Source organism: Notechis scutatus, chromosome 6 (assembly GCF_049901735.1).
Source record: "Notechis scutatus isolate UNSWTSFEM ecotype Mainland chromosome 6, rNotScu1.2, whole genome shotgun sequence".
In the NCBI taxonomy this organism is placed as follows: Eukaryota; Metazoa; Chordata; class Lepidosauria; order Squamata; family Elapidae; genus Notechis; species Notechis scutatus.
Genome location: NC_142014.1, coordinates 29,263,821 through 29,279,292, shown reverse-complemented (window position 1 = coordinate 29,279,292; position 15,472 = coordinate 29,263,821). Strand labels below are relative to the sequence as shown.

Here is a 15,472-nt window from a genome sequence, read left to right as displayed (position 1 = left end):
TTCTCTGTGTCCTTTATTGCTTGAAACTTTCTCCATCCCCTGGAAGCAGAAACTTTGTTCCAAAACTAAAGGTTGCCCTATCTCTGAACCTGTGAGAATCTGCTATGTCCATATTTTTGTTCCTCCGTCTATTCTGTGGTCTTCATTCTGAACCTCCGTTCTGCTGCCTCGTGAAAACTTTTAGAGTGTAAGGCACACAAGTCTTTGCCAAACCATTCGGCAGCCCCATGCTATGTGATTCATGGTTGAAAAGGGGTTACTTTATTGTGGTGTTTTGGAAACGGTCTGTTTTGTAGTTCCTGGGAAGCTTAATGGGGATCCTTCAAGTAGAAGATCAATAATGCAGACAAGCTCATCTGAAGAAGGAAGTAGGCCTCCCTTTATCGATTTTTCTCCAGAACAAACAAGCACAGGAGGTGTTCAACTCTTTGTTCAGCCAAGACGTAGTGAAGCTTGGCCACTTTAAATGGAAACACTTTAGGGTATTCACCTCACTCCTCAGTTCATTCCTATTTATGATAGCTGCATGACAAATTGGCCTCAGTCTGAATAGGAGCTTCAGGCAGAAACTTTCTTTTCTGAGGTATGTCGCTGAATTAACTTATGTTTATCAGGCCACAGTTTAGCCCAAGAAATCCTTGTCAAAAATCAAATTATAGTGATGAAAAGAATGCCCCTTTCTGGTAACGGACGAGTTTCCATTTTAGAGAACGTTTTTAATGGACGTCGCTGAATTCTGCCCAACATTTGACACTGCGCAAATCAGAGTGTTTTTGTGTGTGTTTTTCTACCATACATCTATACGGGGTGGGCTGCTACAGGTTTGTTCCTTTTAATGCCTCCAACTTGGGCCCCTATGTCCAATTATCCTCACCTGAATATCAAACTCTTCCAAAAGCAGTCTATGAAGGGAGTAAATGCAGTCCGAACCCAAAGTAAAGATAATTAGAAATTTTTAAAAAACCACAAACCATGCTGAAGTAATTAGCACGACAGGCCAGGAAGATAAATTGCAGACTTCCAAAAGATAACGCAGCACCCACAGTTGGGAGGATGCCAAAACCCAGATAAGCCTTGACAAAGATAATGCTCACTTTGCTTCCAGCAACTTTGCCATGCGCAGTTTGCCCTTTTAAACTGTCTTCCCAACTGCAGCCCATGAAGGGGATCAGGGCCCTTTCCTCTCCCATAAGCCACATTGCTCCCTTCTCCATTCCTCCCTGCGTGCCCTAGGATGAAGAGGGGATGGCCCTGGGTCTTCCTCTGAATGCCCAGCCGGACTTTCCTGTTTCTTCCACAGCCACTGGAGCCACACTCCCACTCCCTGTCAGCTACTTAATCTCCCTCTCAGAATCGGACTCCAACAAGGGCATGACAGGTAGATTTTCAATGGGTCATCAAATCTGCCTAATTTTGTAGAGGATATAGCAAAATTTAGCTACATTCCAAGAGACTATATCAGAATGATCTGATGAGAGCAAATATACGTAGGGAAAAATCAGGTGTTCCCGGGTATTTCTGTCGCTGAATGAGACATTTGTTAAGAGAGTTTTGCCCCATTTTAAGAGCTTTCTTGTCCCAGTTATCAAATGGATCCCTGCAGTTGTTAAGTCAGTAACACAGTTGCTAAGTGAATCTGGTTTCCTCTACTGACTTGGTCTTCTCTGAAGGTCCCAAAAGGGGATGCCATGAGCCTGGGATGTTGCAACCGTCATAAATATGAGTCAGTTGTCTAGCATCTGAATTTTGATCAGCTGACCATGGGGATGCTGCAAGGGTCGTAAGTGTGAAAAACTCCCTACAGATGAAAAGGTAATTTAAAAAAATATTAGACTGTGCTGAAATGGATAGATTAACATTAAAGATAAAGCATGAAAAAGATACAGAATATTCTTTAACATGGGACTTGTTTTACCAATGGCTAGATAGTAAAGGTAGAAACTAGAAGTTTGGCAGAATACCACTATGTACAAATAACTATTATTATCATCATTATTCATTGCACAGTCAGCCAGATGTTCAGACTGGGTTTGGCATTTTTGTCTACCTATTGAGTCCTTACCAAGGACCTGGGATAGGCAAATCTGAATGTTTGATGGTGTTACAGATATCGCTGAAGGATGGAAGCTGTTCCAAGTAAAGCTTCCTTCTGCAATTGACTGATGGCAAATTTGTCAATGCCACTAATAGTGTTCAAGTGGTGCTCCCGTTGTTTTGGGACTCTACCGAAGGCACCTATGACTATTGGTACTACCCTTGCTTGCCTTTGTCATAGTCATTCTACTTCTATTTGTAGGTCTTTGTATTTTGTTATCTTCTCCAGTTCTTTCTCTTCTATTCCGCTGTCCAGGCATTATTATTATTATTATTATTATTATTATTATTATTATTATTATTATTATTATTATTATTATTATTTAATCTTTAGTGAGATTCACAGCCTTTGGGGCTGGTTGGTAGCTCAACAGCTCGAGTCCTAACCAAGGACCTAGGAACTGTTCAGGTACAGTCGGAGGATATAAGCTGTTCCAAGTAGGGTGTTTTGTTTTTTTTGCAGAATCAGGGTATTCAAGTCTGATAAATTCAGGATTTCCAAATAGCAAGGCAGCCCTTGAGGTATTGCTCCAAGGGCTCCAATTACAATTGGGATAACACACAATTTCTTTTTCCAAAGTCGCTCAACTTCAATTTGTAAGTCCCCGTACTTTGTGATTTTTTTTCTTGCTGCGTGTCTTCAATTTGTGCATCAACAGGTATTGCAATGTCAATGAACCAAACCTTTTTCTTTTCAACTATTATTATGTCAGGTGTGTTGTGGACCAAATACCTGTCCATCTGAAGTCCCACAAGATCTTGACTTTTTCATTCTCCAGAACCTTCTCAACCTGACGTTCCCAGTTGTTGTTACTGTACTCAAATCCAAACTTTTGGCATAGTATACTATTATTATTATTATTATTATTATTATTATTATTATTATTATTATTATTATTATTATTATTTTATTTAAATTGATCCAGACAATACACTTAAGCAATCGTGTATATTAAAGAAAAATGTATACATAATTTTTTTGTAAAAAAAGTGTGAAAAACGATCATAAGTCACTTTCAGTGCCATTATAACTCCAGTCACTAAATGAATTATCAAGGACTTTCTATACTACTCCTGCTAGGTCACAACTTGTAGTCCCCTGTTGACTGGTTTAAGAAATGAGGGGTCCTTGATGCTCTCAGAGCTCAGTTGCTTTCTTGCAGACATTTCATTACCCTAACATCATCAGGGCTAAGAAGAAGTGTGGTTTGCTCTCAGAATTACCTGTACACCTTGGTGCAACACAACCCACAGAGTGAGACCAGAGGGGGAGGGATGTTGTGGTCAGTAGTGGGATTCAACTAGTGTAACAACCGGTTCGGTAAAGCGCACAGGTGCATTTAAAAATAGCAAGAAAACTTACCTTTTACTGTAGCCTTAGTGAGTAAAAACAGCAGGGTGTGGCAATCCACTCTGCCACGCCTATCAGCTTGGCTTCAAACAAAGGAAATATAGGACAGAATAGTGCAGGTGCCAGTGGGCAGGGCCAACTGATTGCTGGAACTACCGGTTCTCCCTCCAACTGGTCCATACTGGCTGAATCCCACCCCTGGTTGTGGTGCTTCCGGCTCAACCCTAATTTGCAAATCGTTGTCGATTCATTGCCAAGGGGAATCAAATGCGTCACTTTTCAAATGAAGACCAGATGCGTCTTTTGCTGTGAAGGCTGCCTTTCCTGATGACGCTGCGGAAAAGACAAGCCATCAAAAGGAAGTTGAGTTTGGCAGATGGTACGAACCATTCCAATCAGAGGAATGAAATCACCCAATGGAGGCCTGCTTCTTGGTCGTTCGAATGACAGGAAGTCGTCGAACCATCTTTCTGAACTTCAAATGACTCAGGAAAGGACCTTCATCAAGGCAGCTGTAGGAAGCTGAGGCTAAGAAAGGAATGGTTGTTGTAAGACGGCAACCATTTGCATAATGTGCAGCTGAAACAAAGCCCTGCAATAAGTCCTATTTCACGGCAATCACAAAAGGAAAGAAATCTGTAGAGGGAAAAGGTTTCCATGGGCAGTCTTTCATGAACAAAAGTTGGCTTTATTAAAGGAGTCAAGCTAGAAGAGGGAGTCAAGCTATTCTCCAAAGCACCGGAGGGCAGGACAAGAAGCAATGGGTGGAAATGAATCAAAAAGAGAAGCAATTTAGAACCAAAGAGAAAATTCCTGACAGTTAGAACAATTAATCAGTGGAATGGCTTCCCTCCAGAAGTTGTGGCTGCTCCATCACTGGAGGTTTTTAAAGAAGAGATGGACAGCCATATGCCTGAAGTGGTATAGGGTTTCCTACCTAAGCAGGGGGTTGGACTAGAAGACCTCCAAGGCCCCTTCCAACTCTGCTATTCTATTCTAAAGAGAAAAAACATTTCTGGAGACATAAAAGCCAATAGGAATCATATACAGGGCAGAACTAATCTATCATGCCCCTGGTGGAGACTGACTCTGAGTCAGAGGAGGAACAGCCGACAGGGAGTGGAAGTGTGGCTCCAGAAGTTGTGGAGGAGGCTGGGGAAGGGCAAAGACCAGCTGGGCAGTCAGAGGAGGATCACCCCTGGGTGGGCGTGGCTAACCTGACATCACTCAGATCGAGGGGTGCCTCGCCTCCAAACCTCACCTGGCCACTTGCCTTATCTCCTGACCACTTGTTGGGTAGGAGGGGAAGGGTGAAGTGGGCCGGGCATGGCGAGGCACCCAAATCAGCCAGTTCGCCAAACTCCACAAAAAAATTAGCAACCGGTTCTACCGAACCAGTGTGAATCGGCTGAATCCCACCCTGGTGCCAAGCCTTCAATTAAGGCTTCAATTCCACAGTTTCTAAGGGTGCCCAATTGACTCTGAGCAGCTTCCAAAATAATCATGTTTCAATAATTATTTAAATAATTAATAATTTAAATCATTATAATTATCCTCCTTGAAAAATATAGAAGCCGGCTAAAATTCCTAATAGAAAGTATAAAGTGAAATCATGGTGGAAAATTCCCTAACAAATGCCATGACTGGCATTCCTTTCTTCATCCTAGTCAGCCCAAGTAAGATTTTCAAAATCCAGGCAAATAACATGACGGCAACATTCCTGCATTCTTTTAGCAGAATAACAGAGTTGGAAGGGACCTTGGAGGTCTTCTAGTCCAGCCCCCAAGCAGGAAACCCTACACCATTTTAGACAAATAGTTATCCAGTCCCTTAAAAACCTTCAGTGATGGAAGCACCCACAACTTCTGAAAGCAAATCGTTCTACTGATTAATTGTTCTCATTGTCAGGAAATTTCTCCTTATTTCTAAGTTGGGTCTCTCCTTGAATACCATCCATTGCTTCTTTTCGTGCCTTCAGGTGCTTTGGAGAATAGGTGGACCCTTCTCTTCTTTGGGGCAGTGCCTTAAATATTGGAAGACTGCTATCATGTCACCCCTAGTCGTTTTTGCTCTCTGTCCCCCACCTACTGCAATCTGTAAATTCAATTTTCAGGGATGCCAGTGAAGGAAGGAGACCTGTTGTGTAAAATAGATTTCTATTTAATTAACTCAACCAACATTCTGGTAATTTTCAGTTTCGGCAGGAAACTGTAAGGACTTATTTTGAATCGTGCAAGATGCAAATATTCTGTTCAATATTTTATGAAGGAGCCGCAGCAAAGAATTTAAAAAAGCATTTCCAGCTGGGTAAATGCGCTTGGATTTTATTTAACCAAGAATGGAATACAGTTTGAAAAAAATAATGGGAAACCAGTAGTACTATTCCTTTAATCAAATGGAGGAGAGAGAGAGAGAGAGAGAGAGAGAGGAGGAAAGAGGAAAGAAGGGAGAAAAGGAAGGAAGCATGAAAGCAAGGAAGCAAGAGGGGAGGAGGGAGGAAAGGAAGGAAGAAAGGAGAAAAAGAAAGAGAAAAAAGAAAAAAGGGAGGGAGGAGAAAAGAAGGGAGAGAAGGAGGGATGGAGGAAGGAAAAGGGTGAGGATGGAGGAACGGAGGAAGGAAGGAAAGAGAAAAGAGAGAGAAAGATAAAGAAAGAAGGGAGGGAGGGAGGAAGGAAGGAAGGAACAAAGGAAAGAAGGAAGGAGCAGTCATAGATAACTTTGAAAGTGAATTGTGCATTCAACACTCAAATGGTCACCACCTCCAACACACTACATAAACATGACAAAATAAATAAATAAATACAAAATTATACATATGCCCACATACACACATATATATGGCACAGAGAAACAGCAGTCTAGTTCGAATGTTCACATATACATGGCGAGAAAAAAGAATCCTGAGATTTTATAAGACGGGTGGCATAAGGAACAAAGCTGTTACTGAATCGGGCAGTCCTGCTATAGATACTTTGAAACCTCCTCCCAGAGGGGAGCAAAAGAAACAGACCATAAAGTGGGTGTGTGGGGTCTCTAACAATGATTCAAGTTCTACGCACATAGCACTTGTAAGCAGTATCCTGAATAAGGGGAAGCCAGCTTCCTATGATCTTCTTTGCTGTCCTCACCACTCTCTGTACGGACTTTCTATCTGAGGCACTGCAGCTACCAAACCAAACAGGGATGCAGTTTGTTAAGAAGCTTTCCATCGTGCCTCTGTAAAAAGTGGCCAGGACACAAGGAGAAATATGTGCTCTCTTCATCCAACGGAGGCCATTGCAGGTGCTGGTTTCTGCACTTCACTGTGGTATATGTCTCAAATTTGGCATTGGCTCTGGGCATTAGGTGTAATGTTCCTCTCCTGTTGACCTTTTTTATTTTTTATTTAGAAATCATGGCACCCTTTGTTATGTGTCTTAACAAGCCTTCCTATTTCTTTTCTTTTCTTTTTCTTTTCAGAATTACCCTACGGCTGGGAGAAAATTGATGATCCCATCTATGGCACTTATTATGTGGAGTAAGTTTTTCAAACCATTATTAATTGCCTGTTAATCCTGTTGTCAGCATTCCAGCTTTGGAAGCTATATTCCATGCTGCCACCTGTATCAATTGTGGTTCAGGTCCTGTTCTGACCCAAAGTCTTGTCCAATAAAACAAACACAAACCAAAGGGAACAGAAACCTTTTAATGGTTCTTACGAATTCCTGGTTAAAAGGCTGCTGCAAACTAATTAATTTTGATAAGCACGAGCCTCACCAAAACTGCGCAAGGCTGCCAAGAATAACAGATAAGAAATATTTCACAACACAAGAGTCTTCAAATACCAATTTAAGATACTGCAATGTCCACGAGGCTGGAGTTTCAAAACGTCTTTGCTTCCTGCAAAGAACGTCCGATTCACAGCTGGCTTTTATCTTCTTGAAGGAGGGGCCATTACCTTGCAGCCTTACTCCTGAGTTGCCCGTGCTGTTGCAGCTGCTCTTTCCTATGAGCAATCCTGCGCGCACGCTCACTTGGCACAAGCTCCTCGGGAACCTCCTCATAGCTGCTGCCAGCCCGCACAATCTCTGAAGGCTGCAGTCCATTCCCTAATGGTCCTGGCCCCTCATCTGAGTCCTCACTCTCCTCAGCTGTCTGCACTTGCTTCTGGCTAACCACAACAGGTCCCGTGTGGCACTTCGGGTCAAAAAGAAAGCAGTCCATGGTGGTTTTTCTTGTTCCTGGGCACCTTAAGATGGGACAGAAAATAGAAGGCCCAACTGAAGGAAAAAAAGTAATACAATGTAGTCCTTGGCTTATGATCACAATGGAGCCTCAAATTTCCGTTGCTAAGCAAGAGAATTGTTCAGTGAGTTTTGTCCCACGATTGTTAAGTGAATCACTGAGTGGTGCAGTGGCCTAGAGGAGGAGCTCTCACCTCACAATCAGGAGACTGTGAGTTCGATCCTAGGTAGAGGCAGATTGTAAAAAAAAACTCTGCATTGCCGACAGGAAGGGCATCTGGCCAGTAAACACTCAGCTCCATTCAGTTGCCGAGACTCCACCCCACAAGGCGTTATGGGGTCATTAAAAGAGGGTGCTTGTTAAGTGAATCACTGCATTTGTAAAGTTAGTAGCATGGTCGTTAAATGAACCTTGTCAGAAGGTCACCAAAGGAGATGACATGACCCTGCAATTGGGAACACTGCAATTGTCATAAATATGAGTCAGTTGCCAAGCATCTGAATTTTGATCACATGACCATGGGAACACTGCAATGGTCATAAGGGTTAAAAATAGCTATAGGTCACTTTTTTTCCAATAGTAACTTCAAACGGTCACTTAAACAGACTCATTTTTCAAGAGTGTTTTCCATTGAAAAAAAAGTTACCTGTTTCTGTACTCTTGCCATCCCATAGTATTTATTCATTTATTTGATATGGTCACCGAACTCTTGCGCTATGGCTCCAGGCAGTTGGCAACAAATGAAACTCCAGTCTTGGGTCCCCCAAAATCTGAGAGGGGGAGAAATCTGCTTTTCTGAAGCAAGGCCAGACATAACTCAGGAAGAAGATTTCTCCAGAGGACAGGAGCTTCAACAGGGGAGGTCTTCTGTTCCTTGTCACTAGTGTTGTTTAAGGAAGGTTCTCAAAGAATACCCCCTATTAAAGCATGTGGGGTGGGAAGATATCACTAGAGATATCAAATGTTCTTGCCTATACTCCCATGCCATCTAAACCTTTAATGAAGGAATATCAGCATCAGTTGTCTTCTAGTACAGTGGTCACCAAGCAGTGAGCCGCAGCCCACTGATGGTCTGCAAGAAAATTTTGGTGGTCCACAGAGAAATGCCACCCCCAAAGCAATTAATCCAGGCTGCGGGGCAACACAAGGCTTCACTGCCCACATGCCCCGCGGGAACACAAGTCTTGCATAGCTTACATTAGGAACAAGACGAGGTAGTGAGGGGAGGGGGGAACTTGCCCGGCCACCAGGTTGCTTCTTTCTTTCTTCTTCTTTTCGCTGCACGCAAGGAAAGCAGCAAAAGCCTTTCTTTCTCTCCCCCAAACTCTGCCAGAAATGAGTCTTTGGGACCCTGCAAGGCCTCCTGCTCCAAGAGGCTGCGCCGGCAAAGACTCATTTCCGGCAGAGTTTGGGGAGAGAGAAAGAAAGGCTTCTGCTGCTTTCCTTGAATGAAGCCTGAGAACAGAGCTCAAAAGCAGGCTAGGAATGTCACTGCCTTGGAGGGGGTGGGGATGTGTGTGTGTGTGTGTGTGTGTGTGTGTGAGAGAGAGAGAGAGAGAGAGAGAGAGAGAGAGAGAGAGAGAGAGAGAGAGAGAGAGAGAGAGAGAGAGACATCACCAGCCCTCCGAGGTTAGATCAAATCTCTCTCTCTCTCTCTCTCTCTCTCTCTCTCTCTCTCTCTCCTCCCTCCTCTCCCTCCTCCCTCCCTCCCTCCTTCCCTCTCCCTCTCCCTCTCCATCCCACCAAACGTCAGCAAGCCACGTCAGTCAAAATTCACATTAGTGGTCCACGGGATTTAAAATTATGAGTTTGGTGGTCCCTGAGGTCCAAAAGGTTGGTGACCCCTGTTCTAGTACAAGGGTCTCCAACCTTGGCCATTCTAAAACTTGTGGACTTCAACTCCCAGAAATAGAATAGAATAGAATAGAATAGAATAGAATAGAATAGAATAGAATAGAATAGAATAGAATAGAATAGAATAGAATACTTTATTGGCCAAGGGTGATTGGATACACATGGAATTTGTCTTGGTGCAAATGCTCTCAGGGTACCTAAAAAGAAAATATACATTCGTCAAGAGTCAAGAATCATAAGGTACAACACTTAATAATAGTCATAGGGTACAATAAGCAATCAGAGTTGAAGTCTTAAAAGTTGCCAAGTCTCCAATCTTGGGAACATTAAGACTTGCGGACTTCAACTCCCAAAACATTTGCTAGACCAATACTCGAATACAGTTCATCAGTCTGGAATCCTTATCACGTATGTGATATTAACACAATTGAGAAAGTCCAGAAGTATTTCACAAGAAGAGTTCTCCACTCTTCTACCCGTTGTAGAATACCTTATGCCAGGGATCCCCAACCTTTTCGATGCCACGGCCCGGTTCCGGCGTCAGCTGGCGCGCCGCGGCCAGTTCAGCGTCAGCTGGGCGCCGCCATCTTTTTTGGCGAAAAATCACTTCCGGTGGCGTCACGGAAGTGATTTTAGTCAAAAATGCGGCGCCAGCGCTTCTGGTGAGCTTTTGGGTAGAAATGGCTTTCTACCGGAAAAGCTCACCAGCGCTGGCGCCGCCATCTTTTGACGAAAAATTGCTTTTTTTACCAAAAAGATGGCGGCGCCCAGCAACCAGCGGCCCGGTAAGGCTTGTTCATGACCCGGTACGGTCCGCGGACCGGCGGTTGGGGACCCCTGCCTTATGCCACCAGACTCGAAATTCTAAAACTAGAAAACCTCAATACGCCGTCTTCGGTCCGACTTAAGCATGGTATATAAAATCATACATTGCAATGTCCTACCTGTCAATGAATACTTCAGCTTTAACCATAACAACACAAGAGCACACAACAGATACAAACTCAAAGTAAACCGCACCAAACTTGATTGCAGGAAATACGACTTCAGCAATAGAGTGGTCAATGTCTGGAATACTCTACCCGACTCTGTAGTCTCTTCCCCAAACCCCAAAAACTTTAACCTTAGACTGTCTACTATTGACCTCACCCTTTCCTAAGAGGTCTGTGGGGGCGTGCATAAGCGCACCAACGTGCCTACCGTCCCTGTCCTATTGTTTCTCTTATTCTTTTATTTTTCTTATATGTACCCATTTCATATATTCACAACTATGTATACACTTGTACTTATTATCTTGTAAACAATTGACAAATCAAATAAATAAATAAATAAAATAAATAAATAAATTTGGGAATCCCAAAGGTGCTTTTTCAAAAGGCAACTGGACTTTGTTTTTCCTTGAAGACGTTTCACTTCTCATCCAAGAAGCTTCTTCAGTTCTGAACTGAAGGAGCTTCTTCGATGAGAAGTGAAACATCTCCAAGGAAAATAAAGTCTAGTTGTTTTTGAAAAAACACCTTTGGGACACAACCAGGACCTGGATGACTGAGAATCTCTGCAGACAAATTATGCGAAATGAAGTCCAGAAGTTGTAAATGGTAAAATTGGACAACTGGAAGAACTTTGTTTTTAGTGCATAAGAACCAGAAGAATTGGAGCATCAAATTGGAGCAAACCCTCTCAGAGGGTAAAATATCCGTCCTAGAAAGGGCAATGGTAGAACACTGGTGTATTTTTCTTAAGAAAACAGCAAGGAGGACTTTTTGAGGTCCTTAGGGGTTGAGTTTGACTTAAAGGAAATTATTATCTCATTTCTGTATACATATGCGTTATGCAAATGGGCTATTTATCATTCTAAAGTGAATTTTAAAAACTGTATTATTTTGCTAGGTCTCATTTCATCTTGGTTTTTTTTTTCCCGCACACATTCGTGTGTTTCTTTGTAATTTTGTTAGGGTTTTTTTCTTCAAACTCTTGTAGCCCCACCTTTTGGAAACATGTTTAATGAAAGGCAAAAAGAGCCCTGAGGAGATTTTGCACCTGTCGTAAGAAGTTCTAGAAGTTGGATCTTCTAAATAAATTTGTCCCCGTGTTTTTCTCTCAAACTGAAGACAGGAAAAGCATTCATATCCTAATAGCAGGAATCTTCAAATCTGGCAACTTTAAGACTTGTGGACTTCAACTCCCAGAATTCCTCAGCCAGGCATGTGGAATTCTGGGAGTTGAAGGGTTGAAGTTACCAAATTTGGAGACCCCCCTTACTTACCTGAAAATTTAGCACAGTCTTCAAAGTGCCTTAAGTTAGTCATAGGGATCTTTTAAACATGCTGCAGACTTTGAAGCTCCTTTGCAAAATAACGCTTTTTTCTCCCCCGAATGTAAATCTTCAAAATGCTTGCCTTTTGTTCTCCTTCCAAAAATGTAACTTAAGTGTCATTGGCAGCACTGATTTAGGTAATCAGAAAGCTTCTCTTGTCAAGTGAAGCAGAAGAAAAATTCGTGAAAAGGAAATAAGTGAAAAGGAGTGAGGGGTGAGAATTGTTAATGCAGCTCTGGGTTAAGATAACCTTTTTTCATGGAACGAAACCTATTTTACAAATCCCACTCTACGTTTAAGAAGTGATCATTAGTCTCAGGAGAAGCATGGCGTGCTTGCTTTTATCATGCAATTAGACTCAAAATATGTAGTTTGAGAAGGAAGATGGGCAGCTCATGTTATCCAAAGGTTTTATGTTAAAAAAGGGGGACAACAAAATTAAAAGTTAGATGAATACCCTCTAGAATGCCAAATATGCTTATTTTTCTTCCTGTTGAACAATTTTGCTTGCAGGAGATATGGAATGGGAAGGGAAGGGAAGGGAAGGGAAGGAAGGAAAGGAAAGGAAAGGAAAGGAAAGGAAAGGAAAGGAAAGGAAAGGAAAGGAAAGGAAAGGAAAGGAAAGGAAAGGAAAGGAAAGGAAAGGAAAGGAGGAGGAGGAGGAAAGGGAGGAAAGGAAAGGAGGAGGAGGAGGAGGAGGAGGAGGAGGAGGAGGAGGAAAGGAAGGGAAGGGAAGGAAGGGAAGGGAAGGGAAGGAAAGGAAAGGAAAAGGAAAGGAAAGGAAAGGAAAGGAAAGGAAAGGAAAGGGAAAGGAAAGGAAAGGAAAGAGGAGGAAAGGAAGGAAAGGAAAGGAGGAGGAAAAGAAAGGAAAAGAAAGAAGGGAAAGGAAAGGAAAGGAAAGGAAAGGAAAGGAAAGGAAAGGAAAGGAAAGGAAAGGAAAGGAGGAGGAGGAGGAGGAGGAGGAGGAGGAGGAGGAGGAGGAGGAGGAGGAGGAGGAGGAGGAGGAGGGAAAGGGAAGGGAAAGGAAAGGAAAGGAAAGGAAAGGAAAGGAAAAGAGGAAAAGGAGGAGGAGGAAAAGAAAGGAAAGGAAAGGAAAGGAAAGGAAAGGAAAGGAAAGGAAAGGAAAGGAAAGGAAAGGAAAGGAAAGGAAAGGAAAGGAAGAGGAGGAAAGGGAAGAGAAGGAATGGAATGGGAAGGAATGGAGTGGAGTGGAGTGGAGTAGAGTGGAGTGGAGTAGAGTAGAGTAGAGTAGAGTAGAGTAGAGTAGAGTAGAGTAGAGTAGAGTAGAGTAGAGTAGAGTAGAACAAAGCTACCATTCATCAATGAAAGAAACAGTTGCATTCAAAAACCGATATTGCTTTTTACGCTTTCCCCATATTCTACATTTTCTAAATTTCTGAGATCAAGTTGCTATTATTCCAGCATTTATTTCTTTAAAAGAAGCTGGTGAAGGATCTCTAATCAAGGTTTGAAATAATCCAGTAAAATTCTAACGTCATTAGAAATACCACAGAATCTAAAACCTTTATCCGCAGCATGAAAATCTGTGTTCGAATCTGCTAAAATCGTAAGCTGGAAATAAAAATTGTCTCTCATTTTTTCATCCTAAAATATGACACCTAAACAAGTTCCCTTGAAGTAGACAATAAAGCATCCTGCACACCAAGGGTGGGATTCAAAAATCCCAGCAACCGGTTCACTGCCCGGTTGCTGGCGGGTGTGCCCATGGTGGGCATGGCCTACCAGAACTTCTGGAAGTGCTGTTTTTCACCTTCCCCATAGTCCAGAGGCTTCCCTCGGATCTCTGGGAGGGCGAAAATAACCTCCCCCGGGCTCCGGAAGGCCTCCGGAAGCCAGAAACAGGCCTGTTTCTAGACTTCTGGAACTTCCAGTTTGACCCGTTTTTCACCCTCCTAGAGCACCTGTGCTTACCTGCATCCAAAACGGGTCGCGTGGCGACTCCTGAGAGGGGTGAGGCAGGGTGGGCGGGGGCAGCCGGTCGGTTCAACTACCAGTTCAGTGAACCAGATGTAAATTTAACATCCGGTTCGCGCGAACCGATCTGAACCAGCTGAATCTCACCCCGCTGCATACCCTTCTCTTGGCAATTCTAGCAGTAAATACATATTAACAGCAAGTACAGTACAGGAAGTCCTCAACTTATGACCAGCCCCAAATGTCTGTTGCTAAGCAAGACACTGGCCTCAAAGATGCTTTTTTTTCAAAAGGCAGCTGGACTGTATTTTTTTTTCTTGAGGAAGAAGAGCAAAACAAGTCACTTCTCATCCAAGAAGCTTCATCAGTTTGTGATGGTGGAGAGGTAGAAATAGATGAGCATAGTGACAGATATAAAGTGAGATGTTTGCTAAATCCCAAAGGTGCTTTTTATTTTCCAAGTGCTCATCCAAGAAGCTTCTTTAGCTCTTTAAAAAAAGTGACCTGCAATTTTTTTAAAGAGAGTATCTTAACTTACTGCACCTCCGTATGGTTTGCCAATTGCACAGTGGCAGATAGGACAGCACTCCAGAGGGTGAACGTCATTGCCCAGAGGATCATGGGTTGCCCTCTCCCCTCTTTGGAAGAGCTTTATAGCTCCTGCTGCCTTAAGGAAGTTCAAAACATTGTCAAAGATCCACCTCATCCTGGGAACCCTTTTTCTTTGAACTACTACCATCTGGCAGATGGTACAGGACAATAAAAACAAGGACAAACAGGCTGAAAAACAGCTTCTATCTCAGGGCAGTAACTCTGTTGAATTCTACTGTTTAGTGCAATATTAATGCAACATCAGGGGTTTTCAATTCAATTGCCTAGAATGTGAAGGGTGTGCATTTGTGTTTATTTTCATAGTCATAATGTCCACTGAAGATGATATTTGATTTTGTTGTATGAGGTGCAATGACAATAAACTAAACTAAACTAAATCTATCTACTACAGTATCTATCTATCTATCTATCTATCTATCTATCTATCTATCTAATATTAATATTGCATTGTATAGTGCAACTTTAATGCAGTATCAGGGGTTTTCAATTCAGTATATAGAATGTGAAGGATGTGTGCTTGTGTTTATTTCCATAGTCATAAATTGTACACTGAAGATGTTTTTTAATTTTGTTGTACGAGCTGCAAACTAAAGTAAACTAAACTAAACTAAGCTTCTTCGGCTCTTTAAAAAAAGTAATCTGCATTTTTTTTAAGAGCTGAAGAAGCTTCTTGGATGAGAAGTGAAACTTCTTCAAAAAAAAAAAACCCAGAAAGTCCCCTTGCCAGGAAAGTCTCAGGGCTGTTGGCTCAATGGTGGGATTCAATTTTTTTTACTACCGGTTCTGTGAGTGTGGCTTGGTGGGCATGGCAGGGGAAGGATACTGTAAAATCTCCAGTCAGAGGTAGTATTTGCCAGTTCTCTGAACTACTCAAAATTTCCGCTACCAGTTCTCCAGAACTGGTCAGAACCTGTTGAATACCACCTCTGTGTTGGCTACACTAGAATAAGAATCCTAAAAGAGGAGAGTGCCAACCCACTCTGTTGTTGCCAAGGAAACCACAAATTCATGACTGTGAATGTGATGACCCAGGGTGGGATACAAAATAAACACAGACCCAAGAAACAGGTGAAGCCCCCTTTATT

The 15,472-nt window shown here is 42.5% G+C and overlaps 1 protein-coding gene across 12 annotated transcripts in view; it reads left to right on the top strand.

Moving 5' to 3' along the window:
• The window catches only part of MAGI2 (membrane associated guanylate kinase, WW and PDZ domain containing 2), a 585,270-nt gene that overhangs the window by 433,208 nt on the left and 136,590 nt on the right, over nt 1-15,472 (top strand). For all 12 annotated transcript variants that reach the window (XM_087967823.1, XM_087967826.1, XM_087967821.1 and 9 more), the window contains one exon: nt 6,905-6,962. In XM_087967823.1, the coding sequence (XP_087823949.1) occupies nt 6,905-6,962 (58 nt within the window). The remainder of the gene's footprint in view (nt 1-6,904; nt 6,963-15,472) is intronic.